Genomic DNA, 24,539 nt, shown 5'->3' with positions numbered 1-24,539 from the left:
CAAACACACGCAAACACACACACACACACACACACACACACACACACACACACACACACACACACACACACACACACACACACACACACACACACACACACACACACACACTGCAGTTATCAAATGGAAAAACTCGTACCACCATCCTGTCAATAGTCTTAGATTTATCTGCATTGTGTTGTTTTACAATAAGGTTTTGTAAATATAAGATTCATATATCAAGTAAAAGGAGCCCTAGTTATACTACAATCCTATATATTCAAATGCCAACAGTCACATATGTACTCAAATATGCTGGGTCCAGCACTTACACACACCTACACACACTCACAGATACACCAATAGCATGCCGATTACCACATGATTGACATGACTGGGAGCTACAACAGGGAAACATTTGAATTTGATTTCTTGCTTTCAGCTTCAGTCAAACTAAATATCTTTTGGTGCTTTTCAGTCACATCATATTACGTAACATAGCAACATTACAACAGTAATACTTCCCTAATGCAAGTATTTTGGCCATTCACAAAATCAAAGACAAGTGAAACAGCAGAGTTTGGCCAGAAGTCTTTCCATCAGCAGACACAATGATCAAGGTCTTGTTCCTGGGACTTACATCCAGTCATATACAGCAGAACTACTAGATCACAGGTGCACTGAGCGGCTCCACTCCAGAACATCAGATGAATGCAAAGCTTCAAGAGACAGATGGCAGAAAATGTTCTTTAAATTAAGACCAAATAAATGTGAGTAGAGACAATGATGATTGCAGAAATACTATTTGGCTTTGGAATAACATGTAATTAACTAATGAATGAAAATGAGGGAACAATAAATGAACCGCAGCGTTCCTCTGTAAGCTTCTCTAACCACACAGCTCTTCTCTAAACCTGAGCCGTGATGCTTTATTGGGTCGACATGGAGCCCTGGAGCAGCACTGGCCTGTTACAACTGTAACATTAGCAACTAGTTCACAACCTTCTTCATGTGAAAACCAACAGATGAACCCTCATCAGAGGCGGTGGACCACTGGAGATCAACCAGAAACAATGAACTCAACCATTTACAGTAAACAGTCAGTAAGCAGAGACTTCTAGACAAAGACGTTATTTTGCAATTCCCAAATCTTGGCTTCAAGATTTGAGTCAAAGTCTTAAAGTTAGCTTCAAGTCCTGAACTTGTGATTGTTTGTGTGTTGCTCTGCACTATCAGCATTATTAAATGTGGAAGCGATTGATTAAATGTTGATCAGAAACATTTTTGTCAGATTTTAATCCTGTATCTGAATTGAAAAAACAATTGTTCAACTACTAACTACAAATATCCAGCAGACTGAAACAGCTGATTCAACTAGATTAAAGATTAGTCTTTTGTTTGGCCATTTCTTTCATCCACTTCCACATCGTCTCCACAACCCTGCTGCTCCCCTAACCCTGACCCTGCTCCATGGATCTAACCCTCCCCTAACCCTGACCCTGCTCCATGGGTCTCACCCTCCCCTAACCCTGACCCTGCTCCATGGGTCTCACCCTCCCCTAACCCTAACCCTGACCCTGCTCCATGGATCTAACCCTCCCCTAACCCTGACCCTGCTTCATGGGTCTCACCCTCCCCTAACCCTGACCCTGCTCCATGGATCTAACCCTCCCCTAACCCTGACCCTGCTCCATGGATCTAACCCTCCCCTAACCCTGACCCTGCTCCATGGATCTCACCCTCCCCTAACCCTAACCCTGACCCTGCTCCATGGGTCTCACCCTCCCCTAACCCTGACCCTGCTCCATGGGTCTCACTCTCCCCTAACCCTAACCCTGACCCTGCTCCATGGGTCTAACCCCCCCCTAACCCTGACCCTGCTCCATGGGTCTCACCCTCCCCTAACCCTGACCCTGCTCCATGGATCTCACCCTCCCCTAACCCTAACCCTGCTCCATGGGTCTCACCCTCCCCTAACCCTGACCCTGCTCCATGGGTCTCACTCTCCCCTAACCCTAACCCTGACCCTGCTCCATGGGTCTAACCCTCCCCTAACCCTGACCCTGCTCCATGGGTCTCACCCTCCCCTAACCCTGACCCTGCTCCATGGGTCTCACCCTCCCCTAACCCTGACCCTGCTCCATGGGTCTAACCCTCCCCTAACCCTGACCCTGCTCCATGGGTCTCACCCTCCCCTAACCCTGACCCTGCTCCATGGGTCTCACCCTCCCCTGACCCTAACCCTGACCCTGCTCCATGGGTCTCACCCTCCCCTAACCCTGACCCTGCTCCATGGGTCTCACCCTCCCCATGGCGGTCTAGTGTAGTTGCTGCTGTGTATCTTTGTCTCTCTTTCCCAACCGAGCCGGTCCAGTTTGAGATCCTGTTCAAGTTGTCCAAATGCTCATGGGGGAACGATGGCCTCTGTAAATGAACCTGCTCTGCTCTGCACTCACTCCAGGATGAAACATGGTTCCACTGATAGAGACACACTGGAATGAATAAATGAGATTGATGACTGAGCGGTGAGTAGGACACGATCGTGTTGTAGTAGTACTTTAACTAGTGCTTTGTAGGTGTGTATAATGTATATTATACTGTATTAATAATAAAGATCTGCTTCTCTCTCCATCGTTTCATGAAGCCTGACACTTCTTATGATGACATGGAGCGGTTGTGTATCTGCTTGTAATTCTTAGATATTAAATATTAGAACTCACTGCATGGAGTTCATCCCAAAGCACTAAACAGTGCTTCTCTGATGAACTACAATGAGAATGGAGTTGAGCTCATTATAACGTTAATAACCAGAGATAACATGAATACAGTAAGGGATGTCTCAGGTTGTAGTGCAGTGCTGTATATGACTGAGCAGCAGGTCTCAAACAAGGGTTTGGGTTCCAACACTCTTCTTTCTGCTGCTTTCTAGAATTACAGCTTTTCAAAGATTGTCCTCAACGTTAGGTATCAAGTTCACCGTTTGTGAATTCACCCTGAGAAACTCCGTCCTCTCTTCAGGTCTGGACCATCATCCTAGAGGGCCTGTCTGTATCGATAGCTAGTATTGATCGCGTGCCATCACCGGCTGCAGTGAAACACCTTTTGACACTTCATAGAAACAACAGAGACAACAGCACATGTACACAGAGACAGACCGCAGACATCAAGTCCAACTGCTATGAGTCTGCCTATAGAGACCAGAGACAAGGAAGAGCCTGAGACACTGAAACAGGTAGAAACACACTGCTGTGGTGACAGAATGAACACACGTTTGACTTGAGCGCATTCATGTCCTGAAAGACACACTCCCTCATTATGTTACAACACGTTTATTGTCCTGTGTGAGACAGTAATGGAGACTGACAATTATAACAGACTGGATTCACCAGGCAGGGTTAGGGTCTGATAGAAGACTATCAAGCTGCATTATGGGACATGTAGGATCCAGGGCTTTTGGAGATTGACCAAAGTGACCAATGTCTTTGATTCTGACCACATTTTGTTGAAGGTCTGTTGAGAAAGAAAATGCTGTAACAAAACCCGGGAGTGACTCTTTCCCCTCACATCAGCTACTTCTTGATCGGTTTATGATTACTGATTAGGAGGCCGCGCTGTTGACTTCTCAAAATGACAAAAAGCAACAACTAAGCAGACTGTCGATCTCCAGTCAGACCACAGTGAACGGATGCTAGGTCACTGTTAAATGCTGTGCTATATGTTGTCTATTTAGGGGGTTTGGCTGCATTCCAATATGTACCATTTGCACCCACATGCCTCGAGTCACATGGACCCGAGGTTCAGAAGCTAGCAGCAGTCCACACTGTTTGACACAAGAAGACGCTGCTAACGGCCAATCAGAATGTAACGACTGATGGAAACTAAATGAAATGTAATTGGTCCACAGGATCTAGTGTTGTAATGAAATATGGTGTTGGGGACTGGATGAGAGACTGCAGGGTGAAGGGGCAGGACTTAGGTAAAGACCAGATGCTGCTGGTCCAGCAGGGTTCTGGTGAAGTTGTTGATTGGCCCAATGGCGCTGAGTGACATGGCGTTGTCCCGCCCCCAGAGCAGGTTAGGACCAAACACCACAGCCAGGTTACTGTTGGTCATCTTATTCACTTCACTGTTGGCTGATACCTAAACACACACACACACACACACACACACACACAGGTTATACAGACACACACACACACACACACACACACACACACACACACACACACACAGGTTATACAGACACACACACACACACACACACACACAGGTTATACAGACACACACACACACACACACACACACACACACACAGGTTACACACACACACACACACACACACACACACACACACACACACACACACACACACACACACACACAGGTTATACAGACACACACACACACACACACACACACAGGTTATACAGACACACACACACACACACACACACACACACACACACAGGTTACACACACACACACACACACACACACACACACACACACACACACACACACACACAGGTTACACACACACACACACACACACACACACACACAGGTTATACACACACACACACACACACACACACACACACACACACACACACACACACACACACACACACACACACAGGTTATATACACACACACACACACACACAGGTTATACACACACACACACACACACACACACACACACACACACAGGTTATACACACACACACACACACACACACACACACACACACACACACACACACACACACACAGGTTACACAGGTAGAAAGGCTCTGGAGAGAGAGGGATGGGAAGTGAAGTCTGTACCTGTGCCAGGAATGTGACAAGGTACCGAAGTGCTGCAGCGTTCTCCTCTGGCAGCGACTCCACCAGAGTCTTCATAAGGGCCACCTGGCTGTCACTGGAAACAGCTGTCACAGAACAGACACACACCAGACACACACCATGGTGAAGTAGAGCTGGTTTAGGATGTGCATGCTGTAGATCAGTAGTCAATCAGGAAGGAGTCAGGTGACTCTTTGTTCCTTTCTCTTGCTCTCTTCCCCTTAAACATCCTATCATTCAAGATCCACACAGCAAACATTGATGGGGCTGTGCATGTGCATGAATGATGACTTGTGGTGTAAAGCGTTTCGAGTGGTTGGAAGACTACAAAGGTCCATTTACTGTTGACATTTACTGTCGACATTTACTGTAAACATTTACTGTCAACATTTAATGTCAACATTTACTGTCAACATTTAGTGTAAACATTTAGTGTTAACATTCACTGTAAACATTTACTGTCAACATTTACTGTCAACATTTAGTGTTAACATTTACTGTTAACATTTACTGTCGACATTTACTGTCGACATTTACTGGTGACATTTACTGTTATCATTTACTGTTAACATTTACTGGTGTTAACATTTACTGTTAACATTTACCGTTAACATTTACTGGTGTTAACATTTACTGTTAACATTTACTGGTGTTAACATTTACTGTTAACATTTACTGTTAACATTTACTGGTGTTAACATTTACTGTAAACACTTACTGTTAACATTTACTGTTAACATTTACTGGTGACATTTACTGTCAACATTTACTGTAAACATTTACTGTCGACAGTTACTGTCAACATTTACTGTAAACACTTACTGTAAACACTTACTGTTAACATTTACTGGTGACATTTACTGTAGACATTTACTGTTAACATTTACTGTTAACATTTACTGGTGACATTTACTGTTAACATTTACTGTTAACATTTACTGGTGACATTTACTGTTAACATTTACTGTTAACATTTACTGGTGTTAACATTTACTGTTAACATTTACTGTTAACATTTACTGTAAACACTTACTGTTAACATTTACTGTTAACATTTACTGGTGACATTTACTGTCAACATTTACTGTAAACATTTACTATCGACATTTACTGTCAACATTTACTGTAAACACTTACTGTTAACATTTACTGTTAACATTTACTGTTGACATTTACTGTAGACATTTACTGTTAACATTTACTGTTAACATTTACTGTAAACATTTACTGTTAACATTTACTGTCAACATTTACTGTTATCATTTACTGTTAACATTTACTGGTGTTAACATTTACTGTTAACATTTACTGGTGACATTTACTGTCAACATTTACTGTAAACATTTACTGTCGACATTTACTGTAAACACTTACTGTTAACATTTACTGGTGACATTTACTGTTAACATTTACTGGTGTTAACATTTGTTAACATTTACTGGTGACATTTACTGTTAACATTTACTGGTGTTAACATTTACTGTTAACATTTACTGTTAACATTTACTGTAAACACTTACTGTTAACATTTACTGTTAGAATTTACTGGTGACATTTACTGGTGACATTTACTGTCAACATTTACTGTAAACATTTACTGTCGACATTTACTGTCAACATTTACTGTAAACAGTTACTGTTAACATTTACTGTTAACATTTACTGGTGACATTTACTGTAGACATTTACTGTTAACATTTACTGTTAAAATTTACTGTAAACATTTACTGTTAACATTTACTGTCAACATTTACTGTCGACATTTACTGTCGACATTTACTGTTAACATTTACTGTTAACATTTACTGGTGACATTTACTGGTGACATTTACTGTTAACATTTACTGTTAACATTTACTGGTGACATTTACTGTCAACATTTAGTGTAAACATTTACTGTCGACATTTACTGTCAACATTTACTGTAAACACTTACTGTTAACATTTACTGTTAACATTTACTGGTGACATTTACTGTAGACATTTACTGTAGACATTTACTGGTGACATTTACTGTAGACATTTACTGTAGACATTTACTGTTAACATTTACTGTAAACATTTACTGTTAACATTTACTGGTGACATTTACTGTCGACATTTACTGTAAACATTTACTGTCGACATTTACTGTCAACATTTACTGTAAACACTTACTATTAACATTTACTGTTAACATTTACTGTAGACATTTACTGTTGACATTTACTGTTAACATTTACTGTAAACATTTACTGGTGACATTTACTAGTGTTAACATTTACTGTTAACATTTACTGGTGTTAACATTTACTGTTAACATTTACTGTTAACATTTACTGTCAACATTTACTGTTAACATTTACTGTCAACACTTACTGTTAACATTTACTGTTAACATTTACTGGTGACATTTACTGGTGACATTTACTGTAGACATTTACTGTTAACATTTACTGTTAACATTTACTGTAAACACTTACTGTTAACATTTACTGTTGACATTTACTGTAGACATTTACTGTTGACATTTACTGTTGACATTTACTGTTGACATTTACTGTTAACATTTACTGGTGTTAACATTTACTGGTGTTAACATTTACTGTTAACATTTACTGTCAACATTTACTGTCAACATTTACTGTTAACATTTACTGTTAACACTTACTGTTAACATTTACTGTTAACATTTACTGGTGACATTTACTGTAAACATTTACTGTCGACATTTACTGTCAACATTTACTGTAAACATTTACTGTTAACATTTACTGTTAACATTTACTGGTGACATTTACTGTCGACATTTACTGTCAACATTTACTGTAAACACTTACTGTAAACATTTACTGTTAACATTTACTGGTGACATTTACTGTAGACATTTACTGTTAACATTTACTGGTGACATTTACTGTTAACATTTACTGGTGTTAACATTTGTTAACATTTACTGGTGACATTTACTGTTAACATTTACTGGTGTTAACATTTACTGTTAACATTTACTGTCGACATTTACTGTCAACATTTACTGTAAACACTTACTGTTAACATTTACTGTTAACATTTACTGGTGACATTTACTGTCGACATTTACTGTCAACATTTACTGTAAACACTTACTGTTAACATTTACTGGTGACATTTACTGTAGACATTTACTGTTAACATTTACTGGTGACATTTACTGTTAACATTTACTGGTGTTAACATTTGTTAACATTTACTGGTGACATTTACTGTTAACATTTAGTGGTGTTAACATTTACTGTTAACATTTACTGTCAACATTTAGTGTTAACATTTACTGTAAACACTTACTGTCGACATTTACTGTCAACATTTACTGTAAACACTTACTGTTAACATTTACTGGTGACATTTACTGTAGACATTTACTGTTAACATTTACTGGTGACATTTACTGTTGACATTTACTGTAAACATTTACTGGTGACAAAATGTCAGTGAACCCCAGTTGGGCAGCATGTGACCCACTCAGAAGAAGAGTCCTAGACGGGGTCTGTGGAGCTCTTCAGGTAGATCAGAGTGGACCCCCATCACTGGTGGTCTGAATGGGGTACTAGAGAGTCCATGTCAGAGACTTGTTTATGTATCACTATGTGTAAAGACCATTTATTTAATGATGTATTATTATTATATTCATGAGGTCACTCATTTCCAGGAGTTAATTGTTTATTATATGACCTATATCTCTAATCCCAAAACACTAAAGAAAGTTGTAAGCTTGATTTCTAATAGATGCATCAATAGAAAAGTGGAAATGTTTTACAGAACGACATAAGACATGGTGGCAGAATTGAGAATAAAAATAGGTAATGTTTGAACATACAGGTAAAGTTGACGATGTCGTTGTAGAGCTGGTAGGTCAGCAGAGGCTCAGGCAGCTCCCTCAGGAATGTCTTCAGAATCACAGCAGCCAGGTGGATGTCTTCCATCTCTGTGAAGCTCACCGGCTCACCTACCAACACACCAACACACCAACACACCAACACACAAACACACAAACACACGTTATCCACATTCCCCTTAGTCCATCACAGCCTTGAGTTTGATACCTGTGCTGTATACCATAGGAACCCTGTATACCATAGAACCCTGTATACCATAGGAACCCTGAATACCATAGAACCCTGTATACCATAGGAACCCTGTATACCATAGAACCCTGTATACCATAGGAACCCTGTATACCATAGAACCCTGTATACCATAGAACCCTGTATACCATAGGAACCCTGTATACCATAGAACCCTGTATACCATAGGAACCCTGTATACCATAGGAACCCTGTATACCATAGAACCCTGTATACCATAGGAACCCTGTATACCATAGGAACCCTGTATACCATAGAACCCTGTATACCATGAATTTAACTGGATGGATTATAAATAATACACAGAAATACATAAATAAATGTTTCAAGTCTCATTTCAAGTAAAATAAAGGCTCCATCTAAAAATATAATACAGAAAAAATAACTTTTGAAAAACTTGCATCTTTAAAGAAAGTGTTTGATTTTAAGCAGTCTCTACACATCTCAACATCTTGCCCTCAGTTCAGACTGGAGTGTTTGGTCTAAAGATGTGTGTTTGTTCTCGTAGTGGCGCTTCACATTGGCTCTTTTAATAATGGCCACGGTATGTGAACATATGAGACAGAGAGGTTCTGTAGCGCCAGCAGGAAGAATCAACAAATAAGAGTCTGTCCATTCTTTGTTAAAGCTCTGTTTTCACGGTCCACTTCTCTCTTTAGAGCACGCCATGTGAAACTGCTCCTCCGACTCACTCACTCCCCCACTGCTCTCCCTCTCTCCCCCGTCTGCGAGTGAGTCTCACTCGGCTCACGATGCGTTTCAGAATACACATATTCGATTGGCTGAGTAACGTCACGTGAGATGATTTACAATGCATGCAATTGGTCGTTGTGTTTCCTGGACTGCTGAATGGGTGCCGTAAAGGCTGGAAAAGCTGCGCAGGTTAAAATAGAAGCGCTCCGCCAAAATGTATAATTCTCAATTATCCATGAGTTATACGTCCGGGTCCGGATAGGAAAGCGGCTGGGTCCGGATCCGGTCTGCCTATTAGGGACCTCTGCTGTATACCATAGAGCTGTAAGACTATGAGTCTAATCCACTGCACACCTTACTCGGTCAGTACCATTACCATATATAACACCATTACAGAACTGCTCGGAGAATTGCTAAAATGTTGGCATAAGGTGATCACGGGCTTCCAAAGTCAACATCGCTACTTCCTGCGTAGACAGGAAGTCAGAAGACAAAACAAAGTGTGAGCAGTAAAGTCAACACACTGGTCCAACAGGTCTGTTGATCCTACCTGAGTTGTATCTGAGCTGGACCTCCTTCACCAGAGTCACATTGGCAGACCGTCTGAAGATCCCTTCAATCTCCAAACCTGACACACACACACACACACACACACACACACACACACACACACACACACACACACACACACGGCAGTTCTTCATTGAGTGACCTGCAGTTAAAAGTATCATTTCAAAGTATTAGTACATCATGTCTGTGGTACCTTGCTCTGAAAGGAAGCTGATGGTGTCTCTCATCACCAGGGGAATCGGATCCTCATCTGGATTCCTCTGTCTCAGTCTGACAAACACACAAACAATGTCACCTGAAAAGTAACAAGTAACCGAGGCTCCCAGACAAATGTAAGAGAATATAAAGTACAATATTTGCCTCTGAAAAGTAGTAGAGGAGAAGTATAAAGTTGCATAAAAGGGAAATACTCAAGAAAGTACAAGTACCTTGAATTTGCACTTAAGTACAGTACTCGAGTGAATATAGTTATGAATCGACATATCAAATGTAACAGTCGATCAGACTCACATTGCTAGTGGCACCCCGAACACCTGGTGGGGGAGGGGGGGGCTGTGCAGAGGAGACGTGGGGGGCGGGGCGGTGGGCTTCAGAGACGCCCTCAACTTGTTGTCGTACCTGACAGAGACAGAGAAGATCAGCTGCTCCTTTAAATCTGGGGATTCAAACCGGTAACAGAGACGAACACAGAGGTAACTGTGTGGAGGCGTCACCTACTTCTGTGATGACATGTTTCACAGGATGCAGAAGTTAAATAGCAACGGTGGACGTAATACAAACCAATACCATGACACACATGATAGCGGGAGGACATCAGACGCAGAGATGGACTGAATAGTAGAGTAGATCTGTGACATTAGCTCTTACTCTTTGACGCGGCCAGGAATGAGCAGCTGCTCACATTTCACCACATCCTCCAGCTCACTCAGGTAGCTCGCATAGTTGATCTTCCTGCCAAACTTAAAACTACAAAGAGAGAGAGAACATTCAGTCACCTCATCGGGAGCTGCATTCACACTCAATTTCCACAAAATACGTAGTTTAGTTTAAAGAAAACACATAAACTAAGTAAATCAGACAACATGAGGACATTTGATCCAAGGTTATATTGTGAGCCGTCCCAGGATGACAGAGAATAAGACATTCAGCCGAGCTTCATTTGGTTCTTTACTCTCCTAGCTGTGATGAACCGCTGCATGTCTGGACCTGCTCTGTCACTGTACTTCTCTGCATACAGTCGGATGACCATGAAGTAATATCAATACATGAATCCGTCTCCTCCCTGAAATGTGTCTGTAGTAACAGGAGGCGGGGCCAACGGTTTACAGCCAACACAACCAACAGTGTACCAAAGTATACCTCTGAATAACAGAGGCTTTTAAAGAAAACACGAAAAGAGGGAATGAAAAGAATATTGTTCTGTTATCAGTAATGAAACATGAAACGTATCATATACCTCACATCTTACAAACGGGTGTCAGTACTCTGCTAGAGCCGGGTTAGTCAGGTTCTACAGGAATGAAATACTGTGAGTGTCAAGCATGCTGGCTTTAGCTGGTACTGTGACTCAGCGTGTACTCAGCGTGTACTCAGCGTGTACTCAGCGTGTACTCTGCGTGTACTCAGTGGAGTTGTCGTAGTTCTCTACAGCTGCCACTAGAGGTTACTGGAGCTATGTCAATAAAGTCACTTCATGTTTCTGGGAAACTACAGGAAGTCAAATGTGTTGAAGTAACAAGTATTCACATCACTGTACTTTATGGATCTCTGAACACTGCTGTCTTCAGTGGAAACATGTTAGTGATGTTCTACAGCAGGATGGAAGCACATGAAGAACTGACCTGAACACCTTCACAGCTCCTGCATGAACGCGTGAGTGAACGGGTGACTAGGGTGTGCAGAGCTTTGAGAAAGGAATGCACCATAGCTAACGAGGTGATCTCTGCATGCAGGCAAACAGCAGCAGCAGCACAGAAGCAGAAGTGTGCATGTGTTCAGGATGTGATCTAACCCTAACCTGATCACTGTTATACGTGCTCTTCCTGTACTGAGATAGGTGAGTGGTATGGTCAGAGAGAGCTGTCCTGTAGGTCACATTGTTCTGAGACACACAGAGTAGTAAACAATGATGGCTTACACTGTAAAAGTGTCAAGAAAACCTCCTGTTTAACGTGTCAACGTGTCAATTTCCATCTCTGGAAACATTTGCTGGAATGTGACATAAAGAACAACCTGATGATGGGTTTGAAGAGGAACAGCAGAGTCTTGATGAACATGGTGGGATGGACGATATACAGAGCCTTGATGTTCTTCTTGTACCTGAAAACACACAGATGATGTACGTTAGTCAGATCTCTGAAGCACAGTACGCAGCTGTAAGCTGGTTTCTAAACATTCCACTCATTCCACTGAGGCATGCACTGCTTCCACTTTTACTTTAGGAGAATATCCAACGCACTTCTCACTTCAACACCACCATCAACAGTGTGCTTTAAATGTGTGGTCAGTTTTTCTGCTTGGTCATGTTATTGTCGTTTATTTCCATACAGAAGTGCCACTCAGAATGGCAGCAGATCGTTTCATTGGTCTAAAGCGTCACTATTACAGTTTAGACTGTAGAGTCAAATAGTGAGTTCTGTTTTCTTCTTGATGATAATGCCACAGCGAAGACGCGATATACAAGGCAGCAAAGCCAAGAGAAAGAAATGTCTGGATGAACTGAATTCAGCTGATCTTTGTGTGCGAAGCAGGATCACAAAGATCTCCGTTCGGATCGGATCACGGATTTGAGGCACAGATCTCCAAATTGGATCAGCACAAACAAAAGGTAGCCTGAACGCACCATAATGTGACTGAAAGGAGCCTTCGTATGTTAGCCATTAAGCTGGGTTTATGGTTGCCGTAGTGAAGTCAGCGCGAGGCGTGCGCCACAAAATGACATTTTATATATATATATGTATATATATATATGGTCACAGCGCTGGTATATGGCCGTATTATGGCTCTGGTAGAGGCAGAGACCTGTCAATCACTGTGTAGCCCCGCCCCTAAAGCATCCCCTGCTTTATGGTCTGTTTGACTCTAAATGGAGCATAATGTACTAAATGAACATCATGCTGTATTGAAGAAGACTGTAAACTAGAGATTGAGACCATAAACTCATGTTCACAATGTTTACTGAGGGAATAAATCAAGAGAGAAGTAGAGTCATTTTAGACTAGACTTCTATACAACCAGAGGAGTCGCCCCCTGGTGGACACTAGAGAGAAAACGAGTTGAAGACACTTCCCCATCGGCTTCACGCTTCAGAACTGAAGGTTTTGCAGGTTACACTTGTTGTTGTTTTGATTCTTCACAGTTAATTTTGTTTGAAGGCCCTCTGGCCTTTCAGAGAATCACACAACGAGCATCCCATTGGGCATAGACAGGAGCATGCTTGGAGGAGGAGCCTGTGTTGCAAAGCGTGAGTACAAACAAAGCTTCAGCGCCGCGACCACTTGCCAAGTCAATTTCACAATCAAACTAATTCAGAGCTCTTTGTGTGCTGAGAATAGGGCCCATAGTGTTCACTTTAAGGAGATGAAGTGAAGGATTAAGGTTGCAGTCACTCCTCATGTGATGGTCCGTGGCCCCCGTCGTACAGATATTAAGAAATTTCTGATGTTGGACTGTAGAAATAAAAGTGAAGTGATGTTGTTGAGCTTACTTCCTGTCAAACTCTCTGTAAGCGTCTCGCAGCCAGCTGAGAGAGGGTTTGTTCTCCCCGGTCAGCCCATGGTGGAAATAGATCAGTGTGTAGTCACTTTCAACATACTGATCCAGTGTCCCTTTAAGGTACCTGCAACAAATACAGCACACGTCATTTCAATAGGTACATGTGTATCTCAAGTGGACTCAATAATCTGCTCCAGTTTTACCACATTTACACCACCCTTCAACACATTCCAGAAGCCCTCAGGACACATGGTGAAACACACATTTCCATTCACAGGTCCACGTTATTGAGAAACAGGACTCACCAAATCATAATGCTTTGCATCACGATCGCTTGTTACCCCCCCACAGAGCCATCGATACACAAGCAGGGATATGTACACAGCCCACAGTAGATATAAAGTTATGTTACTATTAAAGAGTATTGTGTCGTATACTAGATATTCTGTCTATGGGAGCAACATGGGATTCCAGTGTCTAATGGAATGAGTCATCTCTCAATGAATAGAAGCAGTATTATTCTATACACAAGCTGATGAACTAAATCATTTCACACAAACATATCATATGTTTCTGCTGTTGTAGATTTCATTGAACAAACAAAGCTACGAGTCTTCCATTGGTTCTTACATCAGCAGCTTGTGATGGTCCAGCTGGTGGTGTGGAGGCATCCTGCATGCATTAAACACGATCACCTTCCTGCCAAAGTGATCATCACCTACAGACACACAACATCACCGTTTTACTTTCACTCCATTACATATTGTTAAAAAGTATTTGTAAAGGATAAAAGCAGAGACAAACTGAATTAAAGCAGCATTGATCGGACACTCGCATCTTCACGCACGTCACTACTACTGCCAGGACTGTGGCTGACGCCGCCATGCATCTCTGTGACCATCACACACTGCGTGCACGAGTTAGACGCTATCTCCTGTGTCGACCAATGGCGCAGCCAGGTCATTCTGCCAGGTCTCAAGCCTGGAATGTTTTGAGAGTACCTCCGAAAACAATCATAACTGTGAGCCTGTAGAAATTGACAAAATGCTCTTCAGTGTTACATGACAGCCTGTCTCTGACAATCACTGCTGAGTGACTCAAAGCTGGAAGAGTCGAGGAGAAACAGAGAATGTTTAGTTTCACATCCAAGGTCTCAACAGCAGACTGATCCAATCTGAAGTCGATCTCTAGGAGGAGTTCGTTAAAGTACGACGCCATGAAATGGTCAAAAAACGTCATCAAATTCAAAATGGCCGGCTTCCTGTTTGGTTTAGGGCATAATTTCAAGAGGAGTATGTCCAATAAAGTTACACATACCTACCAAATTTCATACAGCTAGGTGAAACCCAATAGGGGGCGCTATCGAGCCAATATTTCATCCTGCGGCTGGACACCCCAACCAGACTGAAATTTTCAACACGACTGGCTTGCGTGCTAAATTTCAAGATCTTACCAGTAACCCAAGCACCTCCTTCTAGCGATGAAACTGGTACGATAATAATAATAATAATAAACATTAGAAGAACAATAGGTCCACCGCTCCGACTACCTCGGTGCTCGGGCCCTAATAATGATAATAATAATAATAATAATAATAATAATAATAAACATTAGAAGAACAATAGGTCCTCCGCTCCGACTACCTCGGTGCTCGGGCCCTAATAATGATAATAATAATAATAATAATAATAATAATAATAAACATTAGAAGAACAATAGGTCCACCGCTCCGACTACGTCGGTGCTCGGGCCCTAATAATGATAATAATAATAATAATAATAATAATAATAATAATAAACATTAGAAGAACAATAGGTCCTCCGCTCCGACTACCGCGGTGCTCAGGCTTTAACTGTTAACTTCACAGCGGCACACATTGGACGACTGACCTGCCACTTCAATGATCTGATGCCTGGCGATGTCATAGTACGGATGGTCCCACGGCAGGTGAGGAGAGCCGGCGTCGAAGCGCTGGGAGATATCCGTCTCTGAAACACACACAATAGAAACAGCAGTAACATCTGGGCCCAGCTACACTCTGGTCTAGCACTGTAGCACCGGGGCCCTTTAATACGGGGTTGCAGTAGCCGTCCCTGTGTTGGGCTGCTGTAGACACAGGACTGTCCATCATGAAATGAATGAAGAGGCCCTTTGTAGATATATATATGTGTATATATATGTGTATATATATATATATATATATATATATATATATATATATATATATATATATATATATATATATATACACACGTATATATATATATATATATATATATATATATATATAGATATAGATATATATATATATGCTTTTTCTAAGCAAACAACGTTACAATGAGTCTCAGTTTCAGGTCATTATACGCTAATGAAAACATAGTACTGAATATTATGTTCCATGAATGCTCCTAGACGTTAAACACCGTTCCTTCCAGGGTTCACTATGGTCCTTAGAACATACAGTCTGTTTATTTTCATGCCTTTGTGTTGTTAGTGTTGCTGTTAAGCAGCAGGTCTCAGGGCTGGAGAGTTGTCTGGTAATCTGAAGGACCTGTGGCTTTACACCTTTTTATTTACTGATATGTTAATATAGTTATGTAGTTATTGACAATAGTAACTATTGTTTATGATGGAAAAATGCCATGGAGCTGAAATATAAAACTAAAGATTTGACTTGACGTGTAATGTAATTTTCTTTTATTTGCATGATGATGCATTTTATAAAATTGGTATCGAAAAAGTGTCAACTATACAAACGCTTGCAACTGCATAAAAACCCTTCTCTTTTAACCGACAGTAAACTAGACGACTGGCAAAGACAGGTTTTTACTACATTTACATTTACTACATGCTGCTGTGCGTTACATTACTGGAACCCGGACCGGTTTTCAAAAGCACCGTAGTGTGTAAGTGTCCTGCCGTGCTATGGTGTCCTCAGGTTAGCGTAGCTCCAAACACCAAGACGCTCAGTGCAAATAAAACGCATTCTTAGCCATAAAATGTGCAACGCTTCCCTGACGCTGTCAGCCAGGAACAAACAAATCCTTTTCCCTCTGGGTCAGGGCTGCTAGCTGTGGGGTTGGCCGACCCTTTGATACGATGTCCAGCTTTTCCTGAAATGTCCTTCTCCAGAAAGGCGTTGCCAGTAACTCACAAATCCGTTTCTCTTCCTCCTTCAGCCATTGAGTGTTAAAAAAACAAAGCTAGGTATAAAAAAAAAATAATAATAAAAAAATAAAAAATCGCACGCTGCACCTTAATACTTGTAGGCCAGCTAGAAGGCTCCGATCGGTCAAAGAATACGGCCAACATGTCAAACTAAAGATGTGATTGGTTGAAGACGATGACAATCAACAATATTTTCTCCATTTACTTTAATCTGCAAAGACTTCACTTGTGAGTCTGAAGGCCTCGGCCTCTCTCCTTACCTAGAGACATAGAGGCTGAATCTGATTGGATAAGAGCTCTACTTAAAACAAGCTGCGCTGGAAGGAAGTGAGCAAGACAGGAGCTGTGCAATGAGAAAATAAGATAATGGGAAAAATATTTGTATAAATTATTAAATTGTGAAATAGCTATAACTTTGTGATTCTGTTTAGGCCAGCAGAGAAGGCCCGATGGCCCTGATGGCCCACCACTGGTCTGCAGTGATCTTTCCTTCAAACCACACAGTGATGGAGGATCAGAGAACAGACTGGATGATGGCTGAGTAGAACAGGAGCTCCTGAGGCAGGTTGAACTTCCTGAGCTGGAGCAGGAAGTACAACCTCTGCTGGGCCTTTTTCCTTGATGGTGTTGATGTTTGGGGCCCACTTCAGGTCCTGGGACATTGTGGATCCCAGAAACCTGAAGGTCTCCACCACAGACACAGTGTTGTTGAGTATGGTGAGGGGGGGCAGTGTTGGGGGCTCCTCCTGACGTCCACTGTCATCTCCACAGTTTTGAGCTTGTTGAGCTCAGGTTGTTCTGACCACACCAGAGGACCAGCAGTTCAACCTCCCGTCAGTACGCAGACTCATCACCGTCCCCGATGAGGACGATGACCGTTGTGTTGTCTGAGAACTTCAGGAGTTTAACAGACGGGTCCTCTGAGGTGCAGTCGTTGGTGTAGAGGGAGAAGACCAGTGGGGAGAGACCACATCCCTGGGGGGCGCCAGTGCTGATAGTCCGGGTGCTGGATGTGATTTTTCCCAGCCTCACCTGCTGCGTCCTGTCTGTCAGGAAGTTTGTGAGGACACGGAGTCTTTCAGTGGACCAGGTTTATTGTCTTTGTACTGCATGTGCAGAAGGTTTTAGTCGGCACACGTGTCCTCACAAAAACTGATGTAGGATGTCTCTTCTGTGTTTATATATTGTGTTGTAGTTATTATAAAGGACTACATTTACAATGATTGGCCATAAATGTAGTCCTTTTTGATGAATCTTTGATGTACTATACTTGATTTACAACTTTCCTATTAATTTTTTTTACATCTGGTAATTTTTTAATTGACAGATTAATACTGTAAATAATTTGGTTGTATACACTTGGGTTAGGGTATGGGCATTATTTCTTAGTTATTGTACATGAAAACTATATTTTAATGGGAAATGACAGTAGAAAGCGACACAAACATGCCCTAACTGTACAGCGATGAACCAGAAGGTTCTTTCATTTTGAGATGATTTTGTCTGTCCCTGTGGACGAAGGTGGTACTGTTTCTGAGCACCAGAGTCCCTTCAGAAAACTCTCATTTTACTGCAGCAGGGTCTGACAGTCTGCTCCGATCAGTGCTGGTTCTGGTTCTTCCCTTCCCTCCAGTGGGCCCACCAATACAGCCTGGGTCTCCGGCAACATGGCGTCAGTGTTAGCTCTCAGCGGGGGCGAAGCTGAGCTCCTGGCCGGAGGTGCTAGGCTCTCCTCCTCCCACCAGATCTGTCTGCAGGTCAAAGGCCGTAGGAAGCCGGGTCTGGGTCTGTCCGGCGGGTCGGTTGGTTGCTGCTGGAGTCTGACCTGAAGGAGTTTCTGGTGAGCTTGCATGATTTCATCTGATTTTGAGCAGAATCCAACCGGGTGCACCAAAGACGAGCATTAAGAATCCCGATGTCGAAACAGACCATCTTCTGCTGATGGAGGTCAGAGGCATCGGTGTTCATTTCAACCACTTCAAAGCTCCTCACCGTTACTTCAATGCTTTCCCACGGTTTAATTAACATTTATTAACAATAACAAAGTGTCATTTCATTCATTTGTATGTTTTTAGTTTATCACATGTAACGTTGTGGAATGGTTAGTGCGTTCACCGGTTCTTATTTTACAGGGTAGTGTTGAGGGCGTGTTAGAGTTATCAGCAAGTATGAAAAGTAAATTACTGACATCAATAGAATTATTAATGTCAGTAAGATTATTAACGATTATTAATAATAACGGGGCACTACCCTGAGAACAGGGAACAATAACCAAACTATAAACTAAGTCTCATCATTAGTATTCACTCACAATGTCAACAGTCAAAGTACTATATTAGCTTAAATTCAAGTACAGATCACATGACCGTCTATTATCATCTATGACCGTCTATTATCATCTATTACAATCCATTATCATCTATGACCGTCTATTACAATCCATTATCATCTATTACCATCTATTATCATCTATGACCATCTATTATCATCTATTATCACAGTACACATGTGAGTAATCAGACAGCTGCTCCTTAAAGTAGAACAGAGTTTATTACATTCTAATAACATTGATCAGAATCAACTAATATCTAAAACTAACAACTGATGTATGAGCCTATCTAACATCAACAAACAATCTGTGGTGTGTGTGTGTGTGTGTGTGTGTGTGTGTGTGTGTGTGTGTGTGTGTGTGTGTGTGTGTGTGTGATCCTCAGAACATTAGAATAAACACATAGCTGAAGTGAAGTTATAGAGCCTCCGTCTTCATCACTTTTATATGTTTGTAGTTTATTCTCTCCTGAGTAGTAGAGTGTGGATGTATCCGGGGTCGGGTCAAGTCTGACATGAAGGTCTCCCCACAAATCAGGATACCCTGAGCCTCCACGGTAAAGAACCCTGCTCACACGGTTCCATTCAGATGCTGACGGAGCTTAAACATTCAAGAAAGTAACCAAAACACCCTCCAGATATCCTGGACCGGTCCAACCCTCCTGTCTGTGTGTCGACACTTTATTAGAAGTATAATCAACGTCTCCTAGAACCCACATGGGCCCATTCTGTTAGGGGAGCTACTTCTGCTCCTCTTGACTGGATGTCCCAGACCATCGACTTGAGATGTATATGAGATCATATAAACCATGTCCTACACACCTGCTGTTACAAGGACCGGTAGCACAAACATGATCAATCACTAAATGATGAACCCAATCACAAAGACCAACACTGACTTCTGATATGAAGGCCTCTTTTAAGGCCCTATGAGGAGGAGGAGGAGGAGGAGGAGGAGGAGGAGAGGACCTCCACATGCTCCTAACATTACCCTTCTGATACGTCCAGCGGTTTGATAACATCTGTCTCACACTCCTCCTCTGGCAGGAGGCTGCGGTCCATCAGGACCAAGACCTCACGCCACATGAACAGGTTCTTCCCGTCGGCAGTCGGGTTCATCAACAAAGTCCGGAACCCCCACTGACTGACATCCCAGGACAGCTTACTAAGTTTTTAAAATAAGCAGAAATCTGTTGAAGCTCAGCAGGTTGTAAATGAATTCTAAGAACTCGATGCTTCACTGAGGCTCATTGGAGCCACATGCACATTAAAGGTTACTTCCCCAAACAAAAGACACAAAGGAGGAAGGGGAAGTATCATGTGTGCATGTTTGTTGACTCAGCAGTGATAAGATCTTGTGGATCTCTTATTGCATGATTATAATTATATAAGAATAATAACATGCATATTGTGGTGATTAGCCTACATTGTAATGGATGGACCTGGATAGTGGGTAGTTGAGGTCAGCCCTGTCAATCACACACGTCTCACCTGACTTTGTGAGAGTGGACTCATCAGGGGGCCACTGCGGGTCCTCGATGGTGGTCAGCTTCAGCGGTCCCAGCTGTGCAGTCGCAGGGTCTTCACCCAACTCTACCAGCAGCTCTGAAGACATCCCGGCCACTGTGGAAGGACGCTACGCTCACCCACTCACCCACTCACTCACTCACACTGAACAGAGACGTCTCTCACACCCACAGAGCTGCGTCTTCCACGGAGCTGCAGCCAGAGTCCTGCAAGAGACAGAGACGCCGAGGTCAGCTGTGCAGAACCTCTGATGATCATAAAGTACAAGAACCAGAGAACATTTTAAAATACAGAATGACGACAGCTGTCAATCAAAGGCCTCTATATATATATGTATATATATATATATATGTATGTGTATATATATATATATATATATATATATATCTGTACTGTGACAGCAGAGTAGAAGTACACAATGATACACGATGATGACACAGACCCTCTGTGTCCTCTACTGAGACCCTAGTTCACATGAAACACCCCCCAGCTCCAACCACACACCCACCCACCCACCCACACACACACACACACACACACACACACACACACACACACACACACACACACACACACACACACACACACACACACACACAAAGTGATGTTATGCTGGCTGACAGCATGTTGCTTTAAATAAATATCGCTACTAACCAACAGACACAGTCAGCCTATTGCAGCTGGCTGACCACACACACACACACACACACACACACACACACACACACACACACACACACACACACACACACACACACACACACACACACACAGAGTAACGGGTCCCTCTCACAGGACACCAGTGACATCATCTGTATGATGATGAGCTCATGGTCAAAAGTGAAACCAGAACCAGCAGCACATTTAATTTTCAATCATCTCTGCTGGACCAGACCAGGTACCAGGGGGTACGGAGGATTCTTCATCATCATCATCAGCGTTGATCAGAGAAGCAACATGTGATCCACGTGTCCTGGTCTTCATCGGTCATTTTGGTCATGTGACAACAAGAGGTTGAATAAACAACCTGTTGTCATGTGACTGAGGATCCACACTGCTGTCCATTGACAATGAAACACTGTTAGCGTCCACATTAGTGGAATGACTCACTTTGCCATCATGACTTGATGAATGACTTTAAAACAATAAATGGATGATTAAGAACCATTGTTGATTAGTTTGATTTAAGAGCATCTTTTACTAGCCTTGACACCACTGTCATCAGTGGTGATGTCACAGTCTAGTCCTCGCTTCCAAACCAAGCCGTGGCCTTTCTTCATCCCTCCTTCCATCACCTATAACTACCTGGATAATGTTGAAAATATGTAGATATAATACCATCTCCACAAAAAACCCAAAGAATGCTGTGATATGAATCTGAGGTCAGACTGCCCATCCCTAACTGAAATGAAATATTCTGCTTCAATGCATATTAGTAAGCCACAGAAACGTTTCTTCAACAGGCTTCATAGATACTCTACATGAGTTAAGACTTCATAGATACTTTACATGAGTTAAGACTTCATAGATACTCTACATGAGTTAAGACTTCATAGATACTCTACATGGGTTAAGACTTCATAGATACTCTACGTGGGTTAAGACTTCATAGATACTCTACATGAGTTAAGACTTCACAGATACTCTACGTGGGTTAGGACTTCATAGATACTCTACGTGGGTTAAGACTTCATAGATACTCTACATGAGTTAAGACTTCATAGATACTCTACATGAGTTAAGACTTCATAGATACTCTACGTGGGTTAGGACTTCACAGATACTCTACGTGGGTTAAGACTTCATAGATACTCTACATGGGTTAAGACTTCACAGATACTCTACGTGGGTTAGGACTTCACAGATACTCTACGTGGGTTAAGACTTCATAGATACTCTACATGAGTTAAGACTTCACAGATACTCTACATGGGTTAAGACTTCACAGATACTCTACATGAGTTAAGACTTCACAGATACTCTACATGGGTTAAGACTTCATAGATACTCTACATGGGTTAAGACTTCATAGATACTCTACATGAGTTAAGACTTCATAGATACTCTACGTGGGTTAGGACTTCACAGATACTCTACGTGGGTTAGGACTTCACAGATACTCTACATGGGTTAGGACTTCATAGATACTCTACATGGGTTAAGACTTCACAGATACTCTACGTGGGTTAAGACTTCACAGATACTCTATGTGGGTTAAGACTTCACAGATACTCTACATGGGTTAAGACTTCACAGATACTCTACATGGGTTAGGACTTCATAGATACTCTACATGAGTTAAGACTTCACAGATACTCTACATGGGTTAAGACTTCACAGGTACTCTACGTGGGTTAGGACTTCACAGGTACTCTACATGGGTTAGGACTTCACAGATACTCTACGTGGGTTAAGACTTCACAGGTACTCTACATGGGTTAGGACTTCACAGATACTCTACGTGGGTTAAGACTTCACAGATACTCTACATGGGTTAGGACTTCACAGATACTCTACATGGGTTAAGACTTCACAGGTACTCTACAATGCTGAGTGGATTTGCTGGCTTCCCTTTATATTGGTGCACTGGTCTGTGTATGTGCTGGTGTGTCTACGTGGTTCTGATGCTGTGCTACAAAGGGAAGTAAAACCATAACGCTGTCTCTGGAGGTGAGATCTCTCCAAATACTCTACTCTGACACCATATTCTTTCACCATGTTCTTGTCTGTCCATTAAAACGACCAATACAAAGCCTGTATTGGAGTGATGTCTCTCTGCGTACAGACGAGCTAACAGCTCACGTTAGCTCCTGATACGTCTGCTGATAACAAACAACAGGTGAGTCACGTGACTGATTTGTTCTACCTTTACCCACACAGTCAGGTCCAGAAGAAGGTTCCGATCATCCTGATGTTGCTTTCAGCTTAACGGGCTAATTTAGCAACGCTAGCTGCTGACGTTCCGGAGCTACAACACATTAGCAGACTACGTCAGCGGGCTGCTTCGGTTCGTGTCGCAGCTTGTCCACACAACGATACACATTCAACACGAACGGTGCTACGCGGTGTAGAAGACAGACTGGACCCACATCATCCAGTTCACCAAATTCACGTTAGCACGAGCCGTACGACACCGAGCCACCACGAAAGCCTCGCGCGCTCTTTGCGCTTCCGCTTCGTGGTGTCGGTTTGAGGCTGTTTGACAGAACATCTACACACAGTGACCGTGGGCTCAACATTACCGTGACTGTGAAGCTCTGTTTTCACCCGACGGGCTGTGAAGCGTCTGACGGCACCGGAGACTCGATCGGTGCTGTTGACAGCGACGATCTGCGTCAACACCTCTTCCGGTGGATTATTTTCAAAATAAACGCACGCACTTCTGTTTATGCTGCACATATTCTAACATTCGTGTGTTTCCTTGTTGAGTGTGACGTCGTTATTATTCATGGTGTCTCTTCTTCTTTCTTTCGGAGCTACACGAAGTATCTTGTGACTTGTTGTGTTGTTTGTACTGTTCCTACCAAAATAAAAGTGGTCGTGCACGCGCCTCCTCGTGGTTTTATGAGGCAAGAAATACAAAAGCAGAAGCCAGTGACGGTGGT

General features: G+C 42.3%; 1 protein-coding gene across 1 annotated transcript; it reads right to left on the bottom strand.

Annotated features, from left to right (window-relative positions):
• Window positions 1–2,205: 2,205 nt before the first annotated feature.
• Window positions 2,206–24,278, bottom strand: arhgap1 (Rho GTPase activating protein 1). Its single transcript, XM_068704674.1, has 13 exons — window positions 24,177–24,278; window positions 20,899–21,140; window positions 15,801–15,899; window positions 14,541–14,628; window positions 13,903–14,034; window positions 12,429–12,515; window positions 11,064–11,162; window positions 10,707–10,814; window positions 10,390–10,466; window positions 10,177–10,254; window positions 8,666–8,794; window positions 4,810–4,913; window positions 2,206–4,119 (listed from the first exon to the last, which is right to left on the bottom strand). The coding sequence occupies exons 2-13, from the start codon at window positions 21,020–21,022 to the stop codon at window positions 3,952–3,954; spliced, it is 1,293 nt and encodes a 430-aa protein (XP_068560775.1). The 5' UTR covers window positions 21,023–21,140; window positions 24,177–24,278; the 3' UTR covers window positions 2,206–3,951.
• Between the last annotated feature and the right edge of the window lie 261 nt (window positions 24,279–24,539).

This window comes from Cebidichthys violaceus, unplaced genomic scaffold (genome assembly GCF_023349555.1).
Source record: "Cebidichthys violaceus isolate CVI_PGR_0920_01 unplaced genomic scaffold, fCebVio1.0.p SCAF_98, whole genome shotgun sequence".
Taxonomy (NCBI): Eukaryota; Metazoa; Chordata; class Actinopteri; order Perciformes; family Stichaeidae; genus Cebidichthys; species Cebidichthys violaceus.
The sequence above is the reverse complement of the archived record's forward strand: the minus strand, read 5'-3'. Positions and strand labels throughout refer to the sequence as shown.

Excerpts from the sequence above, each read along its gene's own strand:
- arhgap1 (XM_068704674.1), bottom strand. The coding sequence starts at position 21,022 with ATGTCTTCAGAGCTGCTGGTAGAGTTGGGTGAAGACCCTGCGACTGCA. Across the intron at positions 14,035-14,540 it reads GACCATCACAAGCTGCTGAT|GTACCTTAAAGGGACACTGG; the intron begins GTAAGAACCAAT and ends TATTTGTTGCAG. Across the intron at positions 4,914-8,665 it reads CGACATCGTCAACTTTACCT|CTGTTTCCAGTGACAGCCAG; the intron begins GTATGTTCAAAC and ends GTTCTGTGACAG.